Raw genomic sequence first — 24,258 nt, forward strand, 5'->3', positions numbered from 1 at the left:
CGCGCGCAGGGGTCATAACGTTGACACAATACTAGTTTCACATTGTTACCTCGGAGCAACTTGGATCCTAAAAGATGCTGTTCCGCGTTAACGTTCCGCGTGCACTTGATCAGTGTATCCATTAGGGACGCTCAAAGTTCGGGGGCGCACAGGTCGCCCACGCCTATGACCCCCCGCGCAGCAACGCCTTCCCGTTTTGTACATATCCGTATGACGGTCATAGCACCTCTTCATCGGAATTTCCCGCACTTGCAAAGTATACCGTACATCTTTTGGCGACTGTGCACTCAAACTCAAAAATTGTAATGGATGTGCGTTTCACGATTTAAATTCATTCGACAGGTCGTTGCTAACCGCAATGGATCAGACAGGGTTCAAATGCTTTGAATAAGTCCATGCAAAGTCTGTGGTCCACCCACAGAAAGGCGAAGCTCAATCTAAATTCAATTCAGCCTGCTTTGCCAAACACGCCTGTCGAGACACCTTCAGAAGATACAAACCAACTAGCCGCGTTAGAAGCCCCATTTGAACCAGGGACCTCGATACCTCCTCCATCTTCCACAACACCCGCTACGAATGAAGTAACCTCACCCGACACACGTCCCCCTTCCTCAAAGCGAAAATTGCGCTCAACCCGTTTAGCAGTAGAAGACAGTAGTAAACGACCGAAGACATCTACCAATTCCATAGCCAATGACCACATTCCCCCTGCTACTCGATTGTCCGATCTAGGTGGTGTAGAAGCATGCGTCGAAAAGATGCTTGAACTTGTCGCCATGCCTCTCTGTCATCCGGAGATCTATCTGCACACTGGTGTGCAGCCTCCACGTGGTGTTTTGCTGCATGGCCCTCCCGGGTGCGGCAAGACCCTTCTAGCGAATGCAATAGCTGGGGTGAGTGCGCCTACCGAATTGTGTGGAAATCGACTGATTGCGTGCAGGAACTGGGTGTTCCGTTTATCAGCATATCTGCCCCGTCGGTTGTGTCTGGCATGTCTGGAGAATCCGAAAAAACGCTACGAGATATGTTTGACGAGGCCAAGGTATATATTGTGTTTCGCGTGAATCTGGACAGTCTAATCATTACTCCCAGCGTGTCGCGCCATGCCTAGTTTTCATCGATGAGATTGATGCTATCACTCCAAAACGAGAGAGTGCCCAGAGGGAGATGGAGCGACGTATAGTTGCACAGTTCCTGACATGCATGGATGGTAGGTTTGATGTCCTTTTATTTGCCATCATCCTCTAACCTGACCCGTGCAGATATGTCCTGGGAGAAGACTGAAAACAAGCCTGTGATCGTCATTGGCGCCACCAACCGACCAGACTCACTAGATGCTGCTCTCCGTCGCGCTGGCCGGTTCGACCACGAGATCAGCATGGGTGTCCCGGATGAGGAAGCCCGAAACAAGTAAGTCCATAGTGTCACATCATCCTATGAGAGTCCATTTAATGTTTTGTCAGAATTCTGCGAGTATTATGCGCAAAACTCCGGCTAGATGGCGATTTCAATTTCGCTGCCTTTGCCAAACTCACGCCTGGTTACGTAGGTGCAGACCTATCAGCATTGACAGGCGCTGCGGGTGTCGTCGCCGTCAAACGCATATTCAAACAACTCACAGATGGCACGCTCGTCCTTCCAGAGGCCCTCGGAAACACCGACCAAGAGACCCCCATGGCAGTGGATCTGCCCCCAACGCCCCCAGCTGACACCACACCAAGCATAGCCCCTTTTGTCTCTCTTGCATCCCAACTCTCTATTTCTTCCATCGCACACTTCCTCAGTGCACATCCCTCTCCCCTCACACCTGCTCAGCTTGCTCCCCTATGCATTACTTCTGATGATTTTTACGCCGCACTACGTGAAGTTCAGCCTTCCTCCAAGCGCGAGGGTTTTGCAACCGTGCCAGACGTGACATGGGCCGATATCGGCGCACTGCATGGCACACGTGAAGAGCTGCATATGGCAATCGTGCAGCCTATCAGGCGCCCTGAGTTGTTTAGCGCTGTAGGCATCGAGGCGGCGTGTGGTGTGCTGCTGTGGGGCCCACCGGGATGCGGAAAAACCTTACTGGCGAAAGCTGTTGCAAATGAGTCCAGGGCAAATTTCATCAGTGTCAAGGGTCCCGAGCTTTTGAACAAGGTCAGTCACGTTCTATTCCAATTGGAAAAGTTGTTAATGGGAGCGCAGTATGTCGGTGAAAGCGAGAAAGCTGTGAGACAGGTGTTCTCTCGCGCCCGTGCCTCATCTCCCTGCGTGATCTTCTTCGACGAGCTAGACGCTCTCGTCCCTCGGAGAGACGAAAGCATGGTACGCACCCCCTCCATCCTCCATCTCAATTTATCTCACATTAGTATCCCTAACAGTCAGAATCTTCCGCACGCGTTGTGAACACCCTACTCACAGAGCTAGACGGACTTGATTCTCGCAAGTCTGTCTACGTCATCGCCGCAACGAATCGTCCCGATATGATCGACCCAGCTATGGTTCGCCCAGGGCGTCTGGACAAGCTCCTATATGTTGATCTGCCAAGCGCCGACGAACGCGTCGAGATATTGCGGACGCTAGTTCGCAAAGTCCCATTCGCGCCTACAGAACCAGGTGCCGAGACGATCCTGTGGGGCGCGGAACATATCGTGCGGGAGAAATGTGATGGGTACAGCGGTGCGGACCTGGCAGCTGTCGTCCGGGAGGCGGGCGTTATGGCCCTTAAACGTGTCCTCGGTGCGCTTGACCAGATGGATGATAGTGGTGAAGGTCCATTAGAGAACCAGCCACGAGTGCTTGTTGTGTTGGAGGATTTTGTGCGCGCTCAGGATAAGGTCGGTCCCAGTGTGTCTGCTGTGCAGCGGAGGAAGTATGAAGCGCTACGAGCCAAGTTTGCTGGCCTTCCTGTGCGGATGGGGAAAGGTGTCGATTAGAAGTGAGCTGTTAACGGTATGATTGTTGGCATGATAATGGAACGCTAATGATTAGCAACTCCTGCGACACATGCGTGATTCGCTTGGTCGAGTACTGACATGATTTTCGATGTCATTCTTAATCCGCATCAGAGCAGATAAAGCTGTTTTGAACTAGCAGTGCAGGAACTCCATGTTTTTTTGCCACTAGCTCCACCGGCATGTAGTTAGACTTTCCTAACTGACGTTCAACCGCCACGCTGGCACAACAACAATGTCTGCCCACAGTTCTTGGCCTTCTGACTGACTGGGTATGTCATTTCTTGGGATACGCTAATGTCGGCAAATATCTGACAGTTGTTCCAGGTGGACTTTGCCACAGAATACGATCAAAAGTTTTTTGCACGCAGATGAAAATGGCTATCGAGGATTATTCTGCAAGGTGTTGCCTCGCACATATACCTATGGCCCATACTGACATGTCACATATACGCACGGTGACTCGGGCGAGCATTCGAGAAGCGAAATGGGACAAGTTTTAAAGCTGAGGCAGAAAACTGCGGGGAAGGGTTTTCCGTCGAGCTCGTGCATTTTCCTTGCATATGCGCTTGCGTCATTAATTCAACATTTTGGGAGCTGCAGGTTTTGCTGTTTTTCCATGCAATATCCCCACCGCTCAGTCAAGGAATGGTCCCAATTTCATCGAGTCACTAATTCGACTAGGTAAGAATTTTTACACAATCTTCTTGTGAATGTTGCCCATGACAACATTACAACTTGTCTCCCGTAGAAGGAAGACAGTTGTTCCTTCTTGACTATATATGAGGAAGTTTCTCTAGAGAGGAATACTTGGACACAGTTAGGTTAACGCACCTGGCCAATATATTGGGATTGCGACCCAATACCTGCTGCAGGGGAAGTTCGAAAACTTCTCAGACTCAGATCAACTTACCCAGTAACAGTGGGCGCCCTACCGTCGCCGAAAACCTCCATAGCCGCGGGCTGATTCACTCTTGGGGCGTAGATTTCTGTTGTTTCATTCATTGGAAATTCATTTCTTCAACAGAGTGCTAAAGTCTGTGAACGAACGTTTAACGTAGTAGCGTGCTGTAGCATTAGTGAACACAATACTTTTTTTTTGGCCGGTGCACTCTGAACCCCACTACACAAAAGGAGCGCCATCATTGACTATTGTGCCGCAAGAAACGTCTCCATACAATACATAAGCGCAGCTAGTAATGGAAAACAGACGAGGAAATGGGTTCATTGTATTCCATGTCAACCCCGTATCTGTCTCAGACGCGGTACTTGCTAGACATCTGAGTCAATAGAAGGGTTTGATCTATTTCGGTCCGCACGTAACATACGAGTAGCATGACCGCGCCCTGTCACAAGGATGGCCGAAGCCTGCAAAGCGCGGTGAGCTGGGACCCGGGCTGCACAAAATATGAATCAGACATGCGCCGTCATCGCAGGTCGGTTCAATTCTTCTTACAGTCAGTACCTTGGTCGTGATCAAGTGCATAGTTCATGAAGGCACACTCCCGCCGCCGACAGCCCTACCTATCTCATCCACTTTCTGCCTGAAGCGCTTCCACTTAGCGCTCCCCACGCCCGCAGGTGTATCGTGAAGTCGGAGGAAGGGGTTCGAGGAGGCGTGATAGTAGGCTAAGTGGAGGGCTTTGAAGGTCTAAAGATGCATCCGTGCCCAGAGAATGGATGAGGCGGACAAGGAGAAACGGCGAGATTTAGAAGGACACACCATAACCACTTCCGCATCACGCACAACAGAGTCTGTGAGCGGGAGGGCGAGGACAATCTTCATTTTGAGAGGTGTGATGTACCCATAAGCAGCTATGTCATCCATTGCGTAGAGAAGGCCGAGGTAGCATTCGTTAGATTTTGTTGGACCATTTGCTAATTGCCACGTCGGGTGAGTGAGTAGGGGAATGGAAAGTAAACTGTGTGTGCACTGACTTCGTTCCTCGATGACATCGAGGCTTGTGTGGGCTACATAATGGTACTTCAGCTGGTCCCCTTTTTCGAATGTACGGATGAGAATTGGGTGGTTTTGGGGTGATATAAACGCAACTGCATTCAGGCGCAGAGGAGGTGCCATCTTACAATATTTGTTCTAGTGCCTTAATGTAAAATTACTTGCAGATTGGAGGAGGAAGACGTACTGAGTGACGTTTAAGGATGGTGACACATTTGTGACCACAATGTGACAGTGACTACTGCGTATCACAATTTAGGTTCATCAACTGTTCTATGTATGTCATCCGGAACCAAGGACACCATGTATAAGTCCGATGTCCTATGGACACTGGACAGTACTACCTCCAAGTTCGCGTCACTTGCCCCTCCATAACAATGGCTACCAAGACTGGTGCACTTGATGATAGCAAATCTGCACCTCCGCCGTACGAGACAACTTCTACCTCTGTACCTACTACGTCTGCATTACCAGACAACTCTGTCCGACACAGACCATCTGTATTTTCCTTTCTACACACCAAGCGGAAAGGTACAAAATCTGTTGCTCCCTCTATTTTATCAGCAGACTCCTTCCAATCCCAGAAACTCACTGCCTTATCTCGCATCCGTGATATTGTCTCCGCTCCAGATATCACCCCTTCTTCTGTTTCCCTGATCGTCGATGCCTGCGCTGCTTCTCTTCCAGCTGCAGAACTCTCTGACCTTCTGCAATCTCCCAATATCGAGGGCCACACAGCGTTGTACTGGGCAATTATAAATAAGCGGCAAGAAACCTTTTCGGTCTTAGCTGCATTCATTTCCAAATTCTCGTCCGTTTGTTCTTCCGACTTACGTCTCGCGTGCATGGCAACCAACAATCAGGCCCTGTTTGCGCAGCTGGGTTTGGGACGTAGTGATTGTAAGTCCATATTCATGCCTGTCCTGAGAGTGCATTAATATATATATATATATCAGCAAAGGACGAGCCTTTGAGACGCTCTTTGGGTTGTCCACCTGATGAAGTTCAGGTGCATGAAGGAGATGGACTGGGCGAGAATCAGTTCATCGCTTGCCTCCGTATCAGGATGTTTCAGAAACGTCTGCACATTACACAGGATTTGGGCGTAGAATTTGTTGCGGGGGGTATGTTGTCCAGGCCTTGATTCGTTTCTCAGGTTGTTATGATAATGTCAATGCCTGCAGGACGCATATGGTTGTTTCGCTTTTATATTGGGCCCGATGGAGGGTGGCGCATCGGGCTTGGTCTTTCTCAGCCTAGCTTTCCAGCGCGTCCAGACGCGATACTTCTGATCGAGGCCCACGAAAAACCCGGCTCTGCAACCCCACCTCAAGGGTTGCGAATGACTTATGAAAATAAGAAATTGCTTGTACCTGGGGGGTGAATTTGAATTTGTTCCGATGTATTCGAACGCAAGGCATACTGATATTTCTATTATTATCATTTGATCTCTTGTCCATTTAGATCTCAAGGATATAAGGACTCATTCATCAACATTTTTTGGTCATTAAGCGATTGGCCCCTGTACGAGTAAGTCTTCTTCCCTAACACTTCCTCAGCTCCATCCGCGTCACAGTAAGTGGTTGGAGCAGTAATGTTACCGACCAACTTATTTTGTGACTTTCTTCAATTTCTTTCTTTTCAATGAGTTGAACTGACTACGTTTTTAGAAATACTATATATATGGACTCCGATGGCACCTTGCATGCAAAGCTGGAGATGACATTAAGGTAACGCTGGCTGCTCATTAACCTCGATATTCATGTTGGAATTTTTATTTAACCTCCCGTCGTCCCCATGTTCATACTTCAATTGTTGTCTTTCAACGTTGATATGCGTATCGTCTTTTCATCCCGGATTCTCGCTGTATCTATCTTATATTATATTTCTTACAGCGTGTTCTCTGATAGCTTCCAATAAATGGGAACTTGATCATTAGGTCGCTTTGTCAAAGTAAATTCAGCTTCATATCACGACCCAATCAGCCAGTTGCAAAGCTGTGTGCTACTTAATGCAGAAGCCGTGCAGTGAGTAAAGGCCTTTCCTCATGAATCAAAAGGAGTCAAAAGAGTTCTAACACATAGAAAGCTCAACTGCAAGGACAGAAAGTTGGACGTCCTTGAAGTAGATTGCGAAAGTAGATTGCGAAACTATCCACGGGCACTCATCGACCTCATGACCGTCGGCAGTTGTAAACTCGATCAAAAATAAAAAGTGCGAACCACAGATTTGGTATTCTGAGGACTTTAATGGATGGTTTTTGACAACCCTAGTCCTACATCTCAGAATAACTGCTCATCTCCAGTTAGAATGGAATAATGCTTGTAACCTTCATGTCGCAGGTATTCACGGAATGATATTACTAGACCTTACTTTACATATGTGACACATTTGCAATAGCGTTATTACCCCGTGGACAGTCATGTCGTCGACGCGATAGTCTAGTGCAACTTGCGGTCAAGAATTCAATGCTACCCGAGATACCCAAACGCGTACCTTCTTCACAAATTCATATATCCTCCTCTGTCCAGCAAACAATATTGCAGCAGTGAGGACACTCTGGAGGAGTTTACTGCCGACGCCTTTGTACAGTCCTTGTATGCCTTCCTCTCTCAAGATCGTAGCGAGACCATCAAGAGAAGATCTGTACTGCTCTGCGCGTGCCTGCCCAGCTTGGAGCCTGCTCTTTAGGACACTGACAACAAGTCAAATCATGGCCTAAAAAGCTTGGTCAAGCGCTAAGGCTCACATATAAGGGTACGTCGTCCCTGTTGCGACTGCATCGCGCACTGTCAACATAATTCAAACTACACCTATATTTCAGTGAGCGCACCAAGTTTCGAAAGTGCACCTAAGATGAAGAAATCCCAGTCGGACAAGACTGCGACCGCGCTTCCAGAGCTTCTTGCCCCTAGCTTCGAGGACCTCTTCTTAATCAAAAAATTCTTCAACTGCTCGAACACTGTATATTGCAGTACAGGGTTGATCACGAGCACTAAAGCAGGGCCGAGCCCACGGAAGAACCCGTTTAGCCCGTCTTTAGCGAGAATGGCTTGAATGGTTTGGAAGACACTTGGCCGTCTGAGTGTTGCACGTGAATGGGATGGTTCGGAAGGGGATGGTTCTACTCGAACGGCTTGGGACGTCTGTACAACCCAGATAGGATTGCTGATGATGGTGGTCGCTGATCCTAGATGTAGGTTATTGAATAAGTCATAACATCACTCATGCACACCGAGGCTAGCGTACCAGCAATGACACCTGCTAACATCGACTCCAACATACTAAGCGCCTTGCTCCCCTGCCTCGAATTCAAAATGATCCCTCGAGAACGTTCATAGAAATAATAATACACCCTGTCAGCGTTATGAGTACGAGCAGAACACAGCGCGGGGGTGCTCGGGAAGATTTAGTATTTACCCGTTTGTGACAGCTATCCCGAGCAAACTTGGGCTCAGACCGCTATAAAGGCCCACAATACCCTCCCGCTTAACAATTTCGAGGATATTTTGAGCTGCGCTCTGTCAAGATACGTGAGCACGAGGCGCAGGCAAGTGTGACATCTCGAGTTGCAGTCACCTTGGAGTCATTCTTCACATCGACTGCAGCGCGTGTCGATAAGACTATGAGTGGGCTGCGAGTACGAAGAACTACTTGAAGTTGCACTCACGCAAATAATAGGATGGTACGTACTATGTTGCGGACATGGCAACGATGCCTCCGGCAGCGCCTGCGAGTGAATGAATAGCTGAGTCGCTTACCATGATGCGAACGATGGGCTATATGCTATGCGCGTGCAAGGAAAGACTGGAAGAAAGCTCTGTGTTCTGGAACCAGTACTGGTGGAAAATCACGGAAAGGAGCTTATAGGCGCCCGTGTGTCGTGCCACTTATGGATCGCTTTGCAAATTGGAACACGAAAGGATTTAGGGAATCAAGGAGCTTGAGGGTGGGTGAAGCGAGCGCTCATTAGAGGCACTGAAACTTAATCACATGTAAATTGTGTTCAGGTTCATTCTATTGATTCCGAAGAGCACAGCGGGGTGACCAGCGTGCATTCACATCGTTCCAAACTTGATAGCCTAGCTAATGCATAATAATAAAATACAACATCTACTTCAATTGAACTTGATGAATACACAAGTCGTGGACGGCATGTAGCAATTAGTCGCCTAAATACACGTATGGGTTCACTGCTTCTGGTTCTGCTGCCAGTGCTGTTCTGCATGCTGGGGTATGTTTTACCACAATAAGTCCTCACTTGTCGACCTTGAACGTGTCGTCCTGCAACTGTCTAAGCAACTGCTGCATCTCCTCGACATCCTTCTTGAAGCCATTAGAGCTGCCGCCAGAATCCTGCCTTGTGGAGAACGAATCGCCAACAGTTGCTTTACCGTCGTCCAACGCGAGCCATTTGTCCAACTGCGTGATGATGGCTTGCGCTTTGAGGCGGTAGTGCGTACGGATCACGTCGCCGAAGGGCTCTGGAGGGTTCTTGAGGTTACCGAGCATCTGCAACATCAAAGGTAAGAGACAACAGTGGAAGATCAGGCATAGATCTTACTGCGGTCTTGACGCCCATCCTCCGAACGTTGGCAGAGTCTGACGAGAACGTCAGAAAAAAAGCTCATCACCGAATTTAGCCACCCACATTGCCTCGACTGGGGAGTACCACCGTCGTTCGCCCATCCAGGCTCGTTGAGATAAGGCTCCTCGCAAAGGATCATGGACTGAATGGATATAAGGACCTACAAGGTGTGAGCGCAGATACTGAATGACAGTAGAGGAACGCAAACTTGTAGCAATGTCGACTTTCCGGAGACCCACCCTGGACCAGACCATGTGCCAAGAAGAGACAGGCAGACTTTGCCATCCTGAAATGAAATATGTAAACAGATCACTTCCTGGATGTTCGTACTCACTGCGTAGAGATTAGGGTTGAACCGATACTTCCCACCGTTAGTCTGCCAAGGAATCTCAGTAACATAAAATATTCGAACCGAGGCAGTCACTCACCGTCATGTACTTGACGCTTGGAGGAGCCTGGTTATAGCTCGGTCCAAGGAAAATATCGAACAGGAAACTGCAGAGTCTCTGAGCACGAGAATTTTGTTTTGCAAGTGACTTACCAGCCATCTTGATATCTAGAACACAAAGGTAAGAACGGCCCATCAGAGCGAGAGGAAGGTACTGACGGAGTTCCTTCTGGACCTATGATAAGCGCCTTGATGATGTCTACTCGATTCTCATCGACTCTCAAGAAGACCGAGGAATCCCATGCAACAGGTAGATTCGTCGTCAAAACGGCGAGCTGCGTGATCTACTAAGTCAAAAAAACCTTTGCGAAAGAAACCCCACAAAACCTCTTTTGCGATAGCTAGAGAACGCTTAGGGATGTCCGAGGTGGCAAGCATTCGGGCCTCGCTATTATAGTAGAACTTGTAATGCGGCAAGCTCTCCTCTATCGCCCCTTTCTTGTCTTCCTCTCTTGGAACAGTAAGGTCACAGTATTCGAATCGAACTTGAGTAGCCCAGTCGACGTAAGCCTTCTTCCGCGCCTCATCTGTCGTAGCAAGAGTAATTGTTGAATGATCAAACGGTTCCGATGTAATTCTTGGCAGTGAAGTGTGTAATCGGTCAACAAATGCGTCGCCTTTGGTTTCGCGTAATGAGCGATCGATGGCACTTGCAGTCGCTAAGATTCGCTGACAAAACAAGAGCAGCTTCTGGTTTTCGTCAGATAAAGAAGGGGTCAATTCTCTCTCCTTGCCCTTCGCGGACGATGTCATGCGTTTCTGCTCCTCCGTCATCTCAAGCACCTCTGGGTCGGGGGTTTTGATGCCTTCTAATCCCTTGATAGCAGCCTGCGCTTGGATAACAATTGCTTCCAAAAGTTCTCGCGGGCCAGCACTACCTTCATAGATGATTGTTCGTTCACGTATAGGTGCCTTACCCTTGGCTACTTTCTTGGGTGCGACGGATTTGACAGAGGCAACCACCATGATCGGCATTGCCATCATGCTTGCCAATGCTTCATGGTTGGATATAGTCTGTAGTGAGGCATCAATCAATGCAGTTGAACGTATGATGGTAGTGGTACGCTACCTCGAGCCATTCAAATAACTCAAAGTACAGCACAGAACGATCTGACATGTCCGAGAGGGAATCATTCCTGAGGAGAGTGGTGCAGAGACAATTAAAGCGTCTGCGAAGATGCGCAAGAGCCGTGGGGTGAACCATGTAGTCACTGGTTCGTGCACCTCCCTCTCGGCGCAGAGACGGAAGATATTCGCGGATCTGAGAAAGTATCGTACCGATCTTCTCATCTTTAAGACGTTGGGTGGCCTGAGCTTCGAGTTGCCCAGAAGTCTTGCATATCTTCAGAAACGATGGCTGATGATGCTCATATGAAAACTCACATCTTCCTTTACATCTCCAGCATAGCCAATGCCTCCTTTCGATTTCTTCCCCACTGGCAAAGACATGTAATAGCTATCGTCATCGTCATCGTCCCCTTTCGGAGTAGACGAAGAAGAGTGCAGATCGGTCTTCCGTCTCTTGTTTGTTTTTGATTTCTGAGAACTCTCTTCGGGTTGACGCTGCTCAGAGAACGTGGATTCCAACATAGCAAGCCCGATGCCCAATATAACGCCTTGCAGATTGGAACAATGGAATAGAGTGTCATCACCCGAAGAGCAAGGGTCACGATTGCTTCCAATGTTGATGGGTTCTCCGCACGCGAAACAAAAATCCACTTTGCATGAAGGACAAGTGCGCTTTACGACACGGCGAAGATGTTGAATATACAGCATAAAATCTGGCTATATGCAGGTCAGCTCTCGGCTTTGTATCGAAAACAGTCATACACACAAAAATGGCAAAGAAATTACTCTTAGATCTCTGAATCCTATGTCCGCATGATTGGGGGCAAGGGCAGTCACCGCTGCTTAGCTCGTTGTAGAGACCGAACAAGAAGCCCTGTTCGCCGCCTTCTGGACAACCCTTCATCCACTGACCCTGAGTCATAATCTTCAGCTGCTCGTTGGTGTCTGGCATGAAGGCTGTCTCAGGTTCCTCTTCGACTTCTATGACTTCCTCGCGACGATCCTTCGAGAAGAAGACACCTTCGAAGCCATCAAAATACCGAACGAACAAACATAAAGGTGAACTCGCCAGCGTATGGATCGGCTTCAACAACAGTTCTGGCCTTCTCGTCGTAATCAGAGTCATAGTCGACATAGTCATCCACTGAAAGTTGATTAATGCATCGCGGAAGACTATCCAGGAGGCCACTCACCCTCGTCTTCGTCTTCGTCCATGTCCACGTCATTATCGTCTTCACCTTCTCCGTCCTCATCCGGTGTCTAACCAAACTTGATGAATACAATTCTTCCGCATAGCAATGAATTACATACAGCACTACGCGGCGTTCGTGATGGGGTGATGAGCGCTACCGAAGCAGCAGTCTCCATACTAACGTCTCCATCTGTCTCCTCAACGTCGGCGAACTCGCCTTCGAAGATCCGCTCGGCTGCTTGCATTACATCTTTGTACCGACGAAGAGCAGCCTGCGCTTGTGCCTCCGTCGCACCCTACCAGCCGCCGGTTAACATGGCACTGGCTGGAATCGCAGAACCAAGCCTTACCATCTCCACCAGTTGTCGGACCTCTCTATCCATAGCAGCTGCAAGAGACTATACCGTTACTAGTGATGGATCTCCCTTCAGCGTTGCTTTATTGTAACAAGGTGTGATTGATATTGCAATGTGACAATTTTGTCACAAGATGGGATTAGCCAATATTGCAGCTAAAACATAAAGATGTATAAATAAAACGAATGACCAACGCCGAAAGAATAAAACTCCTTCAATTGACAAGGTAGAAAGAAAATAGTTCAGCGAAGAAGCAGAACTGCGCAAGTAAATCTGTCGGAGCACTACCTAGATAAGATAACGAGAGCAGCAAAACCCACACCAAGCATAGGAGAGAAGTCCAGAATACAACAATTCATACACACAGCCCTAATGCAACCCCGTCAGGCCAGCTGGTCGAAGCGCTCCAGAAGAGTGGCATCCATATTGAGAGCACATGGATATTGGCTCTTCAACCCTTAGTAATTTGGCGAGAAAAGCTTTCTCTTTCATCCCGATCGTAGCTAAGAGGATAGGAAGATAAATCGCTCATCAGTGCGAGCGTGTCCAAGCTGGCTCTTTGACGTCCTTGAAAAGCAGATGGTGGTGTGATACCATCACTGCTTCCAGAATCAATCTGGAAAGGGAATGGTCCAAGACCAGATGACGCCGTGGAAACCTGAGAGACTGTGGACAACCCCAAAGTTCGGCGGCTGGGAGGGGGGTCTAATGGTGGCAGTGATGTCTCTACCGATTCTGGAACGTCCGAAGGAGTGGGATCCTGCACCTGTGCAGAGGATGATGAAGGGGCTGCTGCCTCGAAGACAGGAGGCTGCGACTGTGTAGCAGAGAATCGTTGATGTAGAGGAGAACGAGGCGGAGAACGGATAGGAAGCGATGAAATGGGTGAAGGAGGGACGAAGGGGAATGACTCGAGAATAGAGTCAGCTCGCGTTGAGGTGGCAGAAACAACCGAGGAGCCTGAGACTCGCTTGCGATCCAAGCCCTGCGCACGAGCTTGTGCATGTGCATGTGCCAAGGCTAACTGCTGCTGTTCCTCGAGGGATGCTGGCTGGCGGGAGGACTGTACCGAGGCCGGTGTAATTAGTCTCCCCATAGTTGTCCTGGGCGACTTCTCGACGTTCGATGGGCACAGTAGTCCGATATTAACACGTGTGGCACTGCTGATATCTATAACGGAGCCGGCCTGAGTGCTGACGCTGATTGGACGACTATCTCTATTATTGGTAGACCACGGGAGACGGGGTGATTGGAGAGAGACTACCGACACTGGGCGCGACTGGTTTGAGACATCACCGTGTACCTCAAATTCGTGATGATCCCCGAACGGATCGCTACGTGGGGATGTATTATGCTCTTCCTCTGTCTCATCCAAGGCATCAGCTGGGCCAAAAGAACTGGCTGCAAGGGGGGATCGAATTGAAGGGCGAGAAGCAACAGACGGAATGCTGTTCACGGATAAATGAGATGACATAGGTGTAGATGGACCTGAGGTCTGGATAACTTCTGCTTTGACGACTCCCACGACCTGCCTGACGGCACCTTGGGTTTGGGTGACAATCATCGGTGCTTCATTGAGGAAATCACTGGAGTAACTGGCGTTTGACATATAAGACATCCTCGATGTTCCTGAGCGCTGACTCTGTGTGTAACGCGGGTTTGGACCACGCAAAGATTCGTCAGACACTGCAGAAGCATTGTCATTCAAGGAAAGGTCGGGTGCCCGAGCGGGTCGGACGGGAGAAGAAGCTGCAGCAGATCCTGGCCATGAAGGTGTCACGGAATCAGTTGACGCAGAGCCGGGGGATACAAGAGCAATAGGGATAACATTTGTGCCATTTGTACCCGTCGACGTAGTCTGTATAGAATTGCCATCGTCAAAGGGATTAGGTTGAGTGGTATGGGCATTGAGAGAGGCGGTGCCGGTTGCAGATGCACCCCGAGACTGGGGATCGAGGTCGATGACACTGTCCGAAGATGAAATGAAAACTCTAACGGTATTGGGCTCGGAAGGCATCGGTGGCTGCGGCTTTTCAGTGGGATCTGGGCGATTCAGAACTGCTTCTGCAGAGGCGGGAGCTTCGTCCTTGGCTTCCTGAGCCTGCTCCAAGACCTTGCGGGCACTCGCACGACGACGGTACCAGAAATAGAGTACCAAAGCCCCTAGAAGGACCAGAACGATGGCGACGATTGCGCCTGCGAGTGCGCCTGAGCTGACACCCCCATTACTATTAGATGTTGCTGTGGTCTTTGCCTGGCAAGTAAATGATGGGCAGACGTTGCAAGTTCTGGCATGACGTTGGTGTCAGATATGATTAGGGATGTAGATTCACCGATTGAAATGAACAGACCTAGTTATCTGGATGCAGCTCTGATCGGCTGAACAAGTGCATGATGGGGGAGCTGTAGGACAAGTGACACATTGTCTGGTATCTAAGAACATGATCTGCAGAGAGAAGCAGAAAAGAGAAACAGAGTAAAAGAGTGTGATTCGATGAAATTTAAAACACCAAGTTTTTTTGAGATTCGGATCTAAATTCCTACCACAGCTGCTCACTGCGAGCAACGATGATGGAGGATAAGAAGGATGGCCTACAATGTGAGGCTCGCCAAGTTGGAAGTCGAAAGGCGAGCTTAGTGACGAGCGTCTTCCCACGATTTTGGTGCAAGTTGCCAGCGACCAGGAACAAGGTTGTGGTACAACTGTAACTCATGACCATCATCTTTTATTAGAAAACCTGCTTTCACTTGAAACACGAGGTGAGAGTATCAGTAAAACCATCGTTTCTGTTACTTATCACCATACCAATCCCTTTCATTAGGAACTATTATGTCTGGCATCGCCGAGTCCACTATCGCAGTCGAGCATCTGACTTACCATCATGTTCCTAATTCCCCCCCTTCTTTGGATAATGTCACGTTTCATCTCCGGCCTGGTTCTCGAACAATTTTGGTTGGCGCCAATGGAGGCAAGTACCTTAGAGTACCTTGCGGCCCTTACCGCCCTTAGCTGAAATCTTACGCAGCCGGAAAATCTACACTCCTGCAGATCTTAGCCGGTAAAAGACTGGTAAAAGATGCTGAGATTCGTATAAATGGCCTAGATGTCTTCAGGGATTCCCCGCCCGGCGTTACCTTCCTGGGTACGGAGTGGTCGGTAGCTTCTTATTCTCATCACGACCGCAATTCATCACACAAGGTCCGATTGTCCTGTTCTTCAGGGCAATGAATCCAGTGGTCCGGAGCGATATCGTGGTATCTACTTTCTTGGACTCCGTGGGAGGATATAAACACAAGGAGAGGAGAGACAGACTTCTAGACATTCTAGATGTGGACTTAGACTGGCATATGCATGCAATTTCCGATGGAGAACGTCGCCGTATCCAACTTTGCATGGGCCTCATGGCACCATGGAATGTTCTTCTCTTAGACGAAGTACGTTCTTTCATGCCATGTCTGTGAGGTTGTCTGAGCTACGCGCGTGTGCAGGTCACTGTTGACCTTGATGTCATGGTTCGTGATGAATTACTTACTTTCCTTCGAGAGGATAGCATCGCCCGTGGAGCTACCATTATTTGTGGGTTGCAAATTCCTCGGTTCTTCTGCATCAATTAAACACCCACACAGACGCAACACATATTTTCGACGGACTCAATTCATTCCCTACTCACGTAGCCCACATGCGTTTCGGATCCTTTGCCACAGAACCTACTGCATGGCCGTCTGGATTTACAAATGGATCTCAGCTCCCTACATTATACAACACTGCTCTGCAGTGGCTTAGAAAGGACCGTGATTACCGCCGAGAACTTGAGAATCAGGGGCGAAAAGGCCGCGGTGCGAGAGATGAGGTACGTTCTGATCCCGCTCCTCTAGCAACGACCTGACTGATCCATGAAAATCTAGACTGTCCCTTCAGACTCTGAGACGTTCTACAAGAAGTGGGTGTGATTCGTTGCAACTAATCCCTGACCATAAGATTGACAATCATTCAAAGATATGATTATAGTCATTAAGACACCACACCACCACGCTGCCGCGAGTTTTATTGTGGACGCATCAACTGCACGGTTTCACAACACGGTTATATCCCTTCAGTTTCAACAACCTGTAGCAATAGCATTACAAGCCATACCTGTATTCAACATGCACTGCCTAAATTACGATGTCTGCTGTCCGAAGAATCTGGACGGGCCACTTGCAGTTGGACACACATGTTTCAGATGTGTGTAAGAGTCAGCAAGTCCCGGTTATAAGTATATTGTCCAACTCTTTTCAAGCAGATATGATTAGCAAAGGAGTTGTAATCATGCTCTCCGTCCTTCTCCGGTGAACGCTATGTACTACTTAAAGACTATAATCCCGGACTGGAGAGTCGACAGAGGAGACGGTGTTCAATTGATCGAGCAGCCAGCTTTAACAGTGGTACGGTAGTGACTGCAGTAAGTACTGCCAGCAACGACTTGCCTTATTAGGCAGGTGCAATTGCAGCTCGCAAGGCTTTGTTGAAGGTGCATCACGTCTTTCACACCTTTTTGTGTGTCTCGCCGCTGTGGTTATCAGCCATAATGCCTGAAATTATAGACCTGACGTTGACTCCGCCACCACCAGAGACTATCGAAATATTGTCCGACGGGGAAATACCTATGGGCTCTCTCAACCAGGAAGATTCTTCCTTACAAAAGACAAAGCGGATGCCGCGAAAACGGAGAAAGTCCAAAGGCCTTACACGCGATGGCGTTGACAGCTCAAGAAACCAGTCTCTTGAGCGTCAAAGTACTGCAGATTCTCGCGCCGGAACTGTTTCTCGAAGGCGATCGGCGTCTCCAAAGCGTCGCTCACCAGCTCCAGTAATTTCTGACCAGGAACTGTTCTTCTTTGATGCCGCCCCTGCTCCTGTGGTCACAGAGCCTATGCAAAGTTCAAATTCCCAACCGGAGAGCTCAAAAAGCGCAGCAGACCGACTTCTACTACCCTCTCATGTGTCTGTTTTGAGCGGTGGCGAGGATGGTGCAGTGCCGGTAGAAATTATTCCCCCACTGCCCGTAGATTCTGAAGAGGAAGATTACATTGAATATCTTGATTATGAGGACAGGAAGGTGTGCGGCCACCCATAGTTACAATCACGATCAGTTGCTCATGTCCTTCATAGGCACCCGGACTTGTTCGTTATTTTGACGCGGAAGGAGAGGAGGCTGCCCATGCTAAACCATCACGCTTTGTATGCAAGAATTGTGGTGCAGAGGGCGAGCATAAGACGTATGAATGTCCGATTCAAGTGGTCAGTTTTTCGAATACCTCTGTCTAATGTTGCTCATTCCGCTTTGAAGTGTCTGACTTGTGGTGCTCGTGACGAACATTCAACGCGGAGCTGTCCTATCAGCAAGACTTGCTATACTTGCGGGATGAAAGGTCACATTAACAAGGTAAACACGTACGTACTCTGCCACACGCAATCTCACGGATTTCAGACCTGCCCAAATCGTTTCTCGCGTTCAAGACCCGCAGCAGATGGTTGCGACCGATGCGGATCGCAAGCTCACAAGATGAATGTAAGATAGCAGTTCAATTTTCAAGGTTCTACCGTTCATCTTCTTCCAACATCGATAAGGAATGTCCTACGCTTTGGAGAATATACCAGTACGTTACCGACGATGACCGTGTTAAAATCACGCAGACCAGGGAGGAAAAGAAGAAACTTGCACTCGGAAGTGGAGGCGAGGGTTACATCACATCGGAGCCATGTTGTTATAACTGCGGAAATCCAGGACACCTGGGAGACGTATGTGTGGTTGCCGGTTCTGACTCGCCTTCTCTCACAAAGTCTCACAGGATTGCGATGAGGTCGCTTTCGTCTTTGACATACCCGCTGAGCCTTCAGCTTTCAGCTCGCACAATATCATGTCTGGGCCATTCTATGACCCGGCATCCGAGCCCGTCCGCATTCGCCGTGGGCCACGAGAGTTGCAAAACGAAGAAGACAGGCCTGCCTTACGTGAGGACTGGGGTGAAGATGCACCTCTAAATGTTGGAAAACAAGGGAAGAACAAAGACAAGGAAAAGATGGCAAAGAGGTTCAGAGATCAAGAAGATGATGACACAGGGGACTGGTTCAACAATCCTCGTAACATGAAGAACCGTGGCAATGAAAACCCTGCGTCAAACGGTCGAAAGGCTATAAAATTCGGCAGTTCGATGAAGGACGTCGGGCGCCAGTTTATGCCACCCCAATCCACGCCACCTCAAAAACGTCTTATTGATCGATTAGAAGACAATCCTCACCGTGGTCATCGACGGCGGAACGGTGACCACTACGCTCCATCAAAGGAACCAGAGTCCTACCGCATCCGTGGAGCGTCAAATAATTCTAGAGACCGGGATGGTGAGTATTCTCGTAGGTATTCAGATCGTGGTCGAGAAGGGCAGCGACGAGATTCGCGAGAGTGGGACAGGGACCGGGGACATGCATCGGGGGGTGGACCCAGGTATAAAGGTGGTTACAATAGATGATTTCAACTCTGAGGTCGAGCTTGCCTCGTTTTGGGAGTCAGATTGTATACTAGGGCCACTGTCACTGCACACATGTACGTGGGGACGGCGTCTCTAGTGAACAATCAGATCCTACTAGTACTTAGGTTCAGGTCCTTACCGTGATGCTGTCTGTTATATATGCTTCATTGATATCCAACATTACACTGGTGCTTACCCTCACTGGCTGAGCTTGCTTTTTACGACTTTATGAAAGCAGATTCCCTTTCTTGAGCCGTCAACATAAACATGCTGAGTGCCGTAGGCAGTCTCGTTCCTTCCCCCACAGTTGACCTGGGTCTTGCCAAAGGCAGAAGCGTGTCAACAAAGATCGCCCAAGCTGCAGACTCGACCCATTCCGAAGGATCTATAAGTCCAGCAACCCGCGCCGCTCTCAACTTCCAGTATGCATCGCTAAGAAACATCAACCACTGTCCAACTGGCATGTACATCACTCCTTCGGTGGAGAGCACCCTGATGTGGGACGCCGTTCTCTTTGTGCACAAAGGTCAGCATTCTCAATACTTAGCAGTGCGCTGTTCAGTTTCATATCATTGTCAGGATACTACCAGGATTCTGTGCTAAAGTTCACCATAACGTTTCCCAACGACTATCCTGAACGACCCCCAACGGTGCGATTCTTGACGGACATTTTCCATCCCCTCGTCGATCACCGGACTGGGGCTTGCAGTCTTGCACCGCGATTTCGACCATGGAGGTTCGTGACGACTTGCCACAGCTTGATCAAGACTTACACGTGTGCTCAGACCCAAAGAGCATCAGATACATCATATTCTGCATTTTATCAAGAGTTCGTTCAAGGAGCCCACTCTAGACAAGCTCCACGAGGAAGATGTTTTAAACAAGGAAGCTTTCAAGTGAGTTACAATTGTCCTGAGAGCTGCCTTTGCTGATAGTTTCGTAGGCTGTAAGTAACAACGAGCCTCGCCACTCCAAATACTAGTATTGACGTTGCAGACAGCTATCGTGACAATCGAACATCTTTTGCGACGTTAGCAAAGCAATCCGCAGAGCTGTCTCAATCTCCCAGTGCTCTCTATGACACTTCAGGTTCAAGAAAGAACCACTCATTACGGTTTACCCCATTGAAACCAGACGAAGTCGACGAAGTACTAGGGGCCCTCTCCATTCATTCAGAGGTTTCAAAGTGAGTGCCCATGGTCATGAGCTACCATATGAGTAGTAGGGTATATATTACATCCATTCACCTAATGTACGGAAACGTACTACGAAGGTCTAATAATAGTCGCATTAAATTGTTCGCAATAGAGTTGTAGTTCGGATGCCACCTCGAAGTCTGGAACAACTCAAGGTGACAACAAGGGTTCATCTATCGTCACTGCTGCTATCGTTGACACTTGGGAAAAGCCCCCGGAAGTTATTCGTTTCGAATGGAGTGTCCGTTCCTGTGTCATCATCCTGCTAGCACCACCTGTACGTGAGATGCGTTCCAGTTCGCTTACTCGGGACGTACCTCGGTCATTTTGCCGAAGTGCTTAGAGAGTTTCTCGATGACGAGGCTGTAGGGAAGGTGTTGCGTCAATTTCCTAAAAGTAGTAATTAGCTCCATGGGGTAAATTTTCATGATAACGGAAATTTGATACCTTCGAGGCTGGACGTTCAAAGAATGACGTGCATCCAGAGTGGAGTCCAGGACGTTCGACGAGTGAGCACCTTCACTGAGGGATAATTTGATCGAATATTCCTTATCAGAGTTTCCGCGCCCAAAATTACGCTCGTAGAGTTCAAAGCTAAAAGGTCAAGGAAGTCAGTCGGCAAACGGCGGACAGGATGAATGAACCAACGTGATATGGGACTACAAAGGGGGGTCCATTCTTATCAGTAAACTGCCAAGCTCAGGTATATGAACAGAGCTTACACAATAATCTAACTCGGGTATCCGCCTATTCGCAATCGGTAGGCCGGAGTGCAGCACGAGATTGACAAGCGTATGAATATGGCTTTCTTTGGTGAAATAAAGGGTCAAGGAGCTGGCGCCATTGTTTCGCGCAGTTTCGAGGTCTTCTACTACTTTCCGAAGCAGTGGTAATGAAGTCAGGACGCCGATCTGTTCCCTGAACAAAGTTCAACATTGTGTAAACGAGCCATGGTTTATCAAGCCACACTTTTCATCAGCTTCAATGCCGTATTCCTGGGGTGCCACTAGATCAAACAAGGCTTTGGCACGCCCGTAAAGTTCATGCAACTTGCGGTCTTGAGTCTGGCTGGGATCCTGACCGTGGCCAGCGTTTTGGTCGAAAATTGAGAACAGAAATGTTCGGTGATGTAGCGCGCAATACTTGATGGTGTCATAAAGCTCTGAGACCTGCAAGATTGACAGGGATCAATCACCAATTGAGTGCACATTACAAAGTGCTTACACGAGAGGGGTCAAACTTCTTTTGTTCGACATCGCAAAAATCCTCAAACAGCTTGTCCCAGCGTTCCCTGAATAACCAAGGCTCATCACCGCAACACCTACAGAAATTCATGAACCTGACGTTGTCCAAAGGTCAATCAATCTTCTTACCATCGTTCCTGGATCGTGTCCACATCCATGGTATTGAAATTCTTATGCATGATTGTCCGGAAGGAGCTCAAAAGTTCGATGACCTCCTATAATGATGTAGCGTGAGTATTCGACCGTCCTCTTAACGCGCAATGCGGTGACAATACCTTGACAACTTCGACCGGCTCCTTTTTCATGCTCTTTGGCCATGTGAGTTCAGGACGCTTCTCAGGTTCACCGGGTCTCAGTAATATCTTCAAGCGCTTCTTCACGTCGTCCATCAAGTCCTTGGCTGCATTGGAGTCGTCGAGAAGGTCTTTACGGATGATCAGTTCCGGAGGTGCTATCCCTTGAGAGCTTAATCTGCTATCTTGAGAGGAGTGCGAGGAAAGGGAACTAGGAGTTGACGAAGAAGTGGAATAACTTGAAGAGTGGATGTTATCGACAAGTGCTGCAGCAAAAATGTCGGCGGATGCAATCACGCGGCGCTCGGAAGAGGTATATATCTGGGTTGAAAATTTAGAATATCACCGTCTGTATGGGCAAAATCTCAAAGTCGAACCTTGACATTCTGAAGAGCTTCCTTGTCTAAATACGAAGGTCAGCAGTACCATCCTCCTCGTTGTGAGGTACGTACTCATGATTGTTAGATCCTTTTTCATGTTCTCTCCGAGGTCACGGGACTGGTATCTTGCTGAATGCGTGAACTGTGCAGATAAATTCACATCAACATGAATGGTAAAATCATGCAGGAGTCGACATACTTCACCGCCCCATTTGAAGACCAGTGTCAGCTTTGTTAACCTCCTTGGCTGTCCAGCCTGTCTCTTCGAATACACAGGCTTGAGCTGCGCTTTAGTTCCAGGAAAATTAATCTTGTTGAAGAGTGCAGTATTGAGCTGCGTAAGCTTCGCTAAGTCATCGCCGCTTGCGCCCAGAGCCTTTGCCTCCTCGACTGCTTGGGCGATAAGATTCAGTTGAGATGTCTCGCGAAGGATTATCTCTTCCTTCTCCCCATTGAGTAAGCGAACAAATGGTTGGGTCCACACGTCACCGATAGGAAAATTGAATTTCAATTTCTGCTTGGGTGTGCGGTCAGCATGTCGGAAGACTGTTACATTTGCCTTGAGGATCCATGTTGGTGGCTGCCCCTTGGTTGTGGCGTCTGCTGAGGGTATCGGACGTTCTGGCGAGGATGACACGTGGATACAGAGGTTGGCCAAGATCTCGGCGGCCTTGTCTAAGTGGTGGTATTTAGCCCGAAAACTGACTAGACATGATGTCGCATCGTCACTTACCATAATAACCCTCGTTTCCCTTTACAAAGCTCCATCCGTTTACATCGATGATCTGAGTTTTCTTTCCTCCTTCACACCGAAGCATGTCAAAGCCGCAAACGTTCTGACCAAATGCTTGACATATTTTCGCCGCGTACGTCTTCTCCGCCTCACTCAAATGGGTAATAAACCTAATTCGTCCATGAGCGATAGGGGGTTACAAGTTGCCGAATGACAAACCGAATCTCCTTGCCTTCCGTGTTCCGGCGGACAACACCATCAACCACAGGGGACTTGCGCGTTTCGGCGTGAAAATAATCCTTGCCGACCGTGTAGACCTTGATGTCTTCTGAGTTATCGACGTCGATAAATTCCTCGTAGATATATGAACCATCCGTCCGGGGATGATTCAACGAATCGTCAAGATCACTAGACTTGTTACCAACCTACCAGCGGAAGAGATAAGTCGGAGAATGTGTGAAAGGACCGTTTAATGGATGCATACCTTCCTAAAGAGGCGGCGCCCTCCACCGCCCCGAAAATAGATATAAACGTTGTGGTCTTCACCACTAACAGGTTTTTCCACGAAGGGTTTTTCCAGGACTTGGCCGTCAATGACAATGGCATTTCCGTCTGGGCGGAGTGAGACTTCAGGGGTGACTCTAAAGCCACCCAATGTGACACCAAGCTTCTTCATCATCGCTTCTTTGAGTTCTAGATCTACTTGAGGACCACCATCGCGAGAAACTTCTAGTCGCTTGGGTGTTGGGACCTGTAAATGATCGAGAATGGCCCCGACGAGACGACGATCCCATAGTAAAGCTTGTGGTAAAAGGTCGTTGATGCAGAAAGGGTGACGGAGTTTGACGTAGGATATCGCCTTATCTAGGGGGAAATCGGTAGAAAAGAAAGATATGAGTACATCACAACGGGGCCAATTTTCGACATCTGACAGGAGTGTGAGTATGCAGTGGCGGCATTAAGGAACGGAAAAAGAGGGGAGGCAAAGTACACACCCTCGTCAAGGATAACCTTATCGCCGAAAACCTTGACTTCAATGGCGCCGTGGGCTCTCTCTACCAGTCGTGTGACTATTTCTCTCATTGCCTTTGATCTGGCTTTGATATCCATTGCACAGATGCCGAGGATCACGGGGGATCGATTAGGATCGTGAAAGAGGGCCCGGTCATCGCTGGAAGCGATGGAGGAACGAGAGGAAGACCTTGTGGGGTTTGAGCTAGACCGAGGAGATTGAAGTTCTGGAGAGTTTAAGAAAGCTGAAATTCGGGATTGCCTATCTTTGAACATGGCAGATCAATAGAAGATAGCACAGTCTGTCTAATTCAAAAAGTCAGGCCGCGAAGTCCGATACAAC

At 48.7% G+C, this 24,258-nt stretch overlaps 10 protein-coding genes across 10 annotated transcripts; 5 read left to right on the forward strand and 5 right to left on the reverse strand.

Moving 5' to 3' along the window:
* The first annotated feature begins 131 nt into the window (after positions 1-131).
* Positions 132-3,146, forward strand: DEU56DRAFT_216698 (P-loop containing nucleoside triphosphate hydrolase protein). Its single transcript, XM_041345118.1, has 8 exons — positions 132-311; positions 372-893; positions 941-1,042; positions 1,093-1,210; positions 1,263-1,410; positions 1,464-2,142; positions 2,191-2,310; positions 2,367-3,146. Exons 1-8 carry the CDS (start codon positions 306-308, stop codon positions 2,919-2,921), a joined length of 2,250 nt encoding a protein of 749 aa, XP_041215006.1. The 5' UTR covers positions 132-305; the 3' UTR covers positions 2,922-3,146.
* Positions 3,147-4,428: 1,282 nt separating this feature from the next.
* On the reverse strand, positions 4,429-5,019 carry DEU56DRAFT_867552 (Sedlin; the record flags this gene model as incomplete). The annotated part of the gene is made up of 3 exons (XM_041355433.1): positions 4,429-4,590; positions 4,663-4,817; positions 4,878-5,019. 3 exons carry the CDS (start codon positions 5,017-5,019, stop codon positions 4,429-4,431), a joined length of 459 nt encoding a protein of 152 aa, XP_041215007.1.
* Positions 5,020-5,180: 161 nt separating this feature from the next.
* Positions 5,181-6,883, forward strand: DEU56DRAFT_765238 (uncharacterized protein). Its single transcript, XM_041350984.1, has 6 exons — positions 5,181-5,427; positions 5,481-5,796; positions 5,853-6,020; positions 6,081-6,276; positions 6,361-6,426; positions 6,567-6,883. The coding sequence occupies exons 1-6, from the start codon at positions 5,299-5,301 to the stop codon at positions 6,628-6,630; spliced, it is 939 nt and encodes a 312-aa protein (XP_041215008.1). The 5' UTR covers positions 5,181-5,298; the 3' UTR covers positions 6,631-6,883.
* Positions 6,884-7,232: 349 nt separating this feature from the next.
* DEU56DRAFT_765248 (peroxisomal membrane protein PMP47B) lies at positions 7,233-8,873 on the reverse strand. The gene is made up of 8 exons (XM_041350985.1): positions 8,590-8,873; positions 8,476-8,530; positions 8,317-8,417; positions 8,146-8,252; positions 7,730-8,086; positions 7,646-7,673; positions 7,393-7,591; positions 7,233-7,337 (listed from the first exon to the last, which is right to left on the reverse strand). Exons 1-8 carry the CDS (start codon positions 8,658-8,660, stop codon positions 7,317-7,319), a joined length of 939 nt encoding a protein of 312 aa, XP_041215009.1. The 5' UTR covers positions 8,661-8,873; the 3' UTR covers positions 7,233-7,316.
* A 64-nt stretch (positions 8,874-8,937) lies between these two features.
* DEU56DRAFT_765252 (uncharacterized protein) lies at positions 8,938-12,638 on the reverse strand. Its single transcript, XM_041350986.1, has 16 exons — positions 12,543-12,638; positions 12,312-12,488; positions 12,194-12,260; positions 12,070-12,144; positions 11,767-12,020; positions 11,316-11,717; positions 11,002-11,265; positions 10,260-10,946; positions 10,092-10,207; positions 10,026-10,040; positions 9,913-9,979; positions 9,819-9,860; positions 9,693-9,770; positions 9,548-9,644; positions 9,461-9,498; positions 8,938-9,408 (listed from the first exon to the last, which is right to left on the reverse strand). Exons 1-16 carry the CDS (start codon positions 12,573-12,575, stop codon positions 9,154-9,156), a joined length of 2,667 nt encoding a protein of 888 aa, XP_041215010.1. The 5' UTR covers positions 12,576-12,638; the 3' UTR covers positions 8,938-9,153.
* Positions 12,639-15,214, reverse strand: DEU56DRAFT_897127 (uncharacterized protein). The gene is made up of 2 exons (XM_041356438.1): positions 14,900-15,214; positions 12,639-14,836 (listed from the first exon to the last, which is right to left on the reverse strand). Exons 1-2 carry the CDS (start codon positions 14,989-14,991, stop codon positions 13,000-13,002), a joined length of 1,929 nt encoding a protein of 642 aa, XP_041215011.1. The 5' UTR covers positions 14,992-15,214; the 3' UTR covers positions 12,639-12,999.
* On the forward strand, positions 15,215-16,760 carry DEU56DRAFT_765258 (P-loop containing nucleoside triphosphate hydrolase protein). The gene is made up of 7 exons (XM_041350987.1): positions 15,215-15,517; positions 15,575-15,701; positions 15,770-15,983; positions 16,038-16,125; positions 16,176-16,399; positions 16,455-16,489; positions 16,546-16,760. Exons 1-7 carry the CDS (start codon positions 15,379-15,381, stop codon positions 16,562-16,564), a joined length of 846 nt encoding a protein of 281 aa, XP_041215012.1. The 5' UTR covers positions 15,215-15,378; the 3' UTR covers positions 16,565-16,760.
* A 305-nt stretch (positions 16,761-17,065) lies between these two features.
* Positions 17,066-19,269, forward strand: DEU56DRAFT_765268 (uncharacterized protein). The gene is made up of 5 exons (XM_041350988.1): positions 17,066-17,647; positions 17,701-17,829; positions 17,879-18,100; positions 18,160-18,330; positions 18,381-19,269. The coding sequence occupies exons 1-5, from the start codon at positions 17,117-17,119 to the stop codon at positions 19,056-19,058; spliced, it is 1,731 nt and encodes a 576-aa protein (XP_041215013.1). The 5' UTR covers positions 17,066-17,116; the 3' UTR covers positions 19,059-19,269.
* On the forward strand, positions 19,218-20,402 carry DEU56DRAFT_216933 (UBC-like protein). The gene is made up of 5 exons (XM_041345119.1): positions 19,218-19,584; positions 19,638-19,794; positions 19,844-19,954; positions 20,002-20,004; positions 20,059-20,402. The coding sequence occupies exons 1-5, from the start codon at positions 19,326-19,328 to the stop codon at positions 20,246-20,248; spliced, it is 720 nt and encodes a 239-aa protein (XP_041215014.1). The 5' UTR covers positions 19,218-19,325; the 3' UTR covers positions 20,249-20,402.
* Positions 20,403-20,423: 21 nt separating this feature from the next.
* On the reverse strand, positions 20,424-24,014 carry DEU56DRAFT_723622 (histidine phosphatase superfamily-domain-containing protein; the record flags this gene model as incomplete). Its single annotated transcript, XM_041347781.1, has 16 exons — positions 20,424-20,516; positions 20,572-20,644; positions 20,702-20,848; positions 20,903-20,913; positions 20,977-21,172; positions 21,224-21,423; positions 21,479-21,575; positions 21,628-21,713; positions 21,774-22,112; positions 22,169-22,194; positions 22,244-22,313; positions 22,371-22,846; positions 22,905-23,074; positions 23,124-23,329; positions 23,389-23,831; positions 23,900-24,014. 16 exons carry the CDS (start codon positions 24,012-24,014, stop codon positions 20,424-20,426), a joined length of 2,748 nt encoding a protein of 915 aa, XP_041215015.1.
* Positions 24,015-24,258: the final 244 nt, after the last annotated feature.

Source organism: Suillus clintonianus, assembly GCF_016758775.1.
Source record: "Suillus clintonianus strain FC179 chromosome Unknown DEU56scaffold_2, whole genome shotgun sequence".
In the NCBI taxonomy this organism is placed as follows: domain Eukaryota; kingdom Fungi; phylum Basidiomycota; class Agaricomycetes; order Boletales; family Suillaceae; genus Suillus; species Suillus clintonianus.

What these genes read in the sequence shown, in the direction of transcription:
- DEU56DRAFT_216698 (XM_041345118.1), top strand. An exon ending in TAGCGAATGCAATAGCTGGG is followed by an intron (nt 894 to 940) that starts GTGAGTGCGCCT and finishes GATTGCGTGCAG; the next exon opens with GAACTGGGTGTTCCGTTTAT. An exon ending in GTTCCTGACATGCATGGATG is followed by an intron (nt 1,211 to 1,262) that starts GTAGGTTTGATG and finishes TGACCCGTGCAG; the next exon opens with ATATGTCCTGGGAGAAGACT.
- DEU56DRAFT_765238 (XM_041350984.1), top strand. Translation starts at nt 5,299, where the DNA reads ATGATAGCAAATCTGCACCTCCGCCGTACGAGACAACTTCTACCTCTG. An exon ending in GGGTTTGGGACGTAGTGATT is followed by an intron (nt 5,797 to 5,852) that starts GTAAGTCCATAT and finishes TATATATATCAG; the next exon opens with CAAAGGACGAGCCTTTGAGA. An exon ending in AAATTGCTTGTACCTGGGGG is followed by an intron (nt 6,277 to 6,360) that starts GTGAATTTGAAT and finishes TTGTCCATTTAG; the next exon opens with ATCTCAAGGATATAAGGACT.
- DEU56DRAFT_765248 (XM_041350985.1), bottom strand. Translation starts at nt 8,660, where the DNA reads ATGGTAAGCGACTCAGCTATTCATTCACTCGCAGGCGCTGCCGGAGGC. An exon ending in GTTAGCAGGTGTCATTGCTG is followed by an intron (nt 8,087 to 8,145) that starts GTACGCTAGCCT and finishes ACCTACATCTAG; the next exon opens with GATCAGCGACCACCATCATC. An exon ending in GGGACGACGTACCCTTATAT is followed by an intron (nt 7,592 to 7,645) that starts GTGAGCCTTAGC and finishes ACTTGTTGTCAG; the next exon opens with TGTCCTAAAGAGCAGGCTCC.
- DEU56DRAFT_765252 (XM_041350986.1), bottom strand. Translation starts at nt 12,575, where the DNA reads ATGGATAGAGAGGTCCGACAACTGGTGGAGATG. An exon ending in TCCGACAACTGGTGGAGATG is followed by an intron (nt 12,489 to 12,542) that starts GTAAGGCTTGGT and finishes GGCGGCTGGTAG; the next exon opens with GGTGCGACGGAGGCACAAGC. An exon ending in CTGGAGATGTAAAGGAAGAT is followed by an intron (nt 11,266 to 11,315) that starts GTGAGTTTTCAT and finishes AAGATATGCAAG; the next exon opens with ACTTCTGGGCAACTCGAAGC.
- DEU56DRAFT_897127 (XM_041356438.1), bottom strand. Translation starts at nt 14,991, where the DNA reads ATGTTCTTAGATACCAGACAATGTGTCACTTGTCCTACAGCTCCCCCA. An exon ending in AGCTGCATCCAGATAACTAG is followed by an intron (nt 14,837 to 14,899) that starts GTCTGTTCATTT and finishes ACGTCATGCCAG; the next exon opens with AACTTGCAACGTCTGCCCAT.
- DEU56DRAFT_765258 (XM_041350987.1), top strand. Translation starts at nt 15,379, where the DNA reads ATGTCTGGCATCGCCGAGTCCACTATCGCAGTCGAGCATCTGACTTAC. An exon ending in TTTGGTTGGCGCCAATGGAG is followed by an intron (nt 15,518 to 15,574) that starts GCAAGTACCTTA and finishes AATCTTACGCAG; the next exon opens with CCGGAAAATCTACACTCCTG. An exon ending in ATGTTCTTCTCTTAGACGAA is followed by an intron (nt 15,984 to 16,037) that starts GTACGTTCTTTC and finishes GCGCGTGTGCAG; the next exon opens with GTCACTGTTGACCTTGATGT.
- DEU56DRAFT_765268 (XM_041350988.1), top strand. Translation starts at nt 17,117, where the DNA reads ATGCCTGAAATTATAGACCTGACGTTGACTCCGCCACCACCAGAGACT. An exon ending in ATGAATGTCCGATTCAAGTG is followed by an intron (nt 17,830 to 17,878) that starts GTCAGTTTTTCG and finishes TCCGCTTTGAAG; the next exon opens with TGTCTGACTTGTGGTGCTCG. An exon ending in CGCAAGCTCACAAGATGAAT is followed by an intron (nt 18,101 to 18,159) that starts GTAAGATAGCAG and finishes AACATCGATAAG; the next exon opens with GAATGTCCTACGCTTTGGAG.
- DEU56DRAFT_216933 (XM_041345119.1), top strand. Translation starts at nt 19,326, where the DNA reads ATGCTGAGTGCCGTAGGCAGTCTCGTTCCTTCCCCCACAGTTGACCTG. An exon ending in CGTTCTCTTTGTGCACAAAG is followed by an intron (nt 19,585 to 19,637) that starts GTCAGCATTCTC and finishes TATCATTGTCAG; the next exon opens with GATACTACCAGGATTCTGTG. An exon ending in CCGCGATTTCGACCATGGAG is followed by an intron (nt 19,795 to 19,843) that starts GTTCGTGACGAC and finishes ACGTGTGCTCAG; the next exon opens with ACCCAAAGAGCATCAGATAC.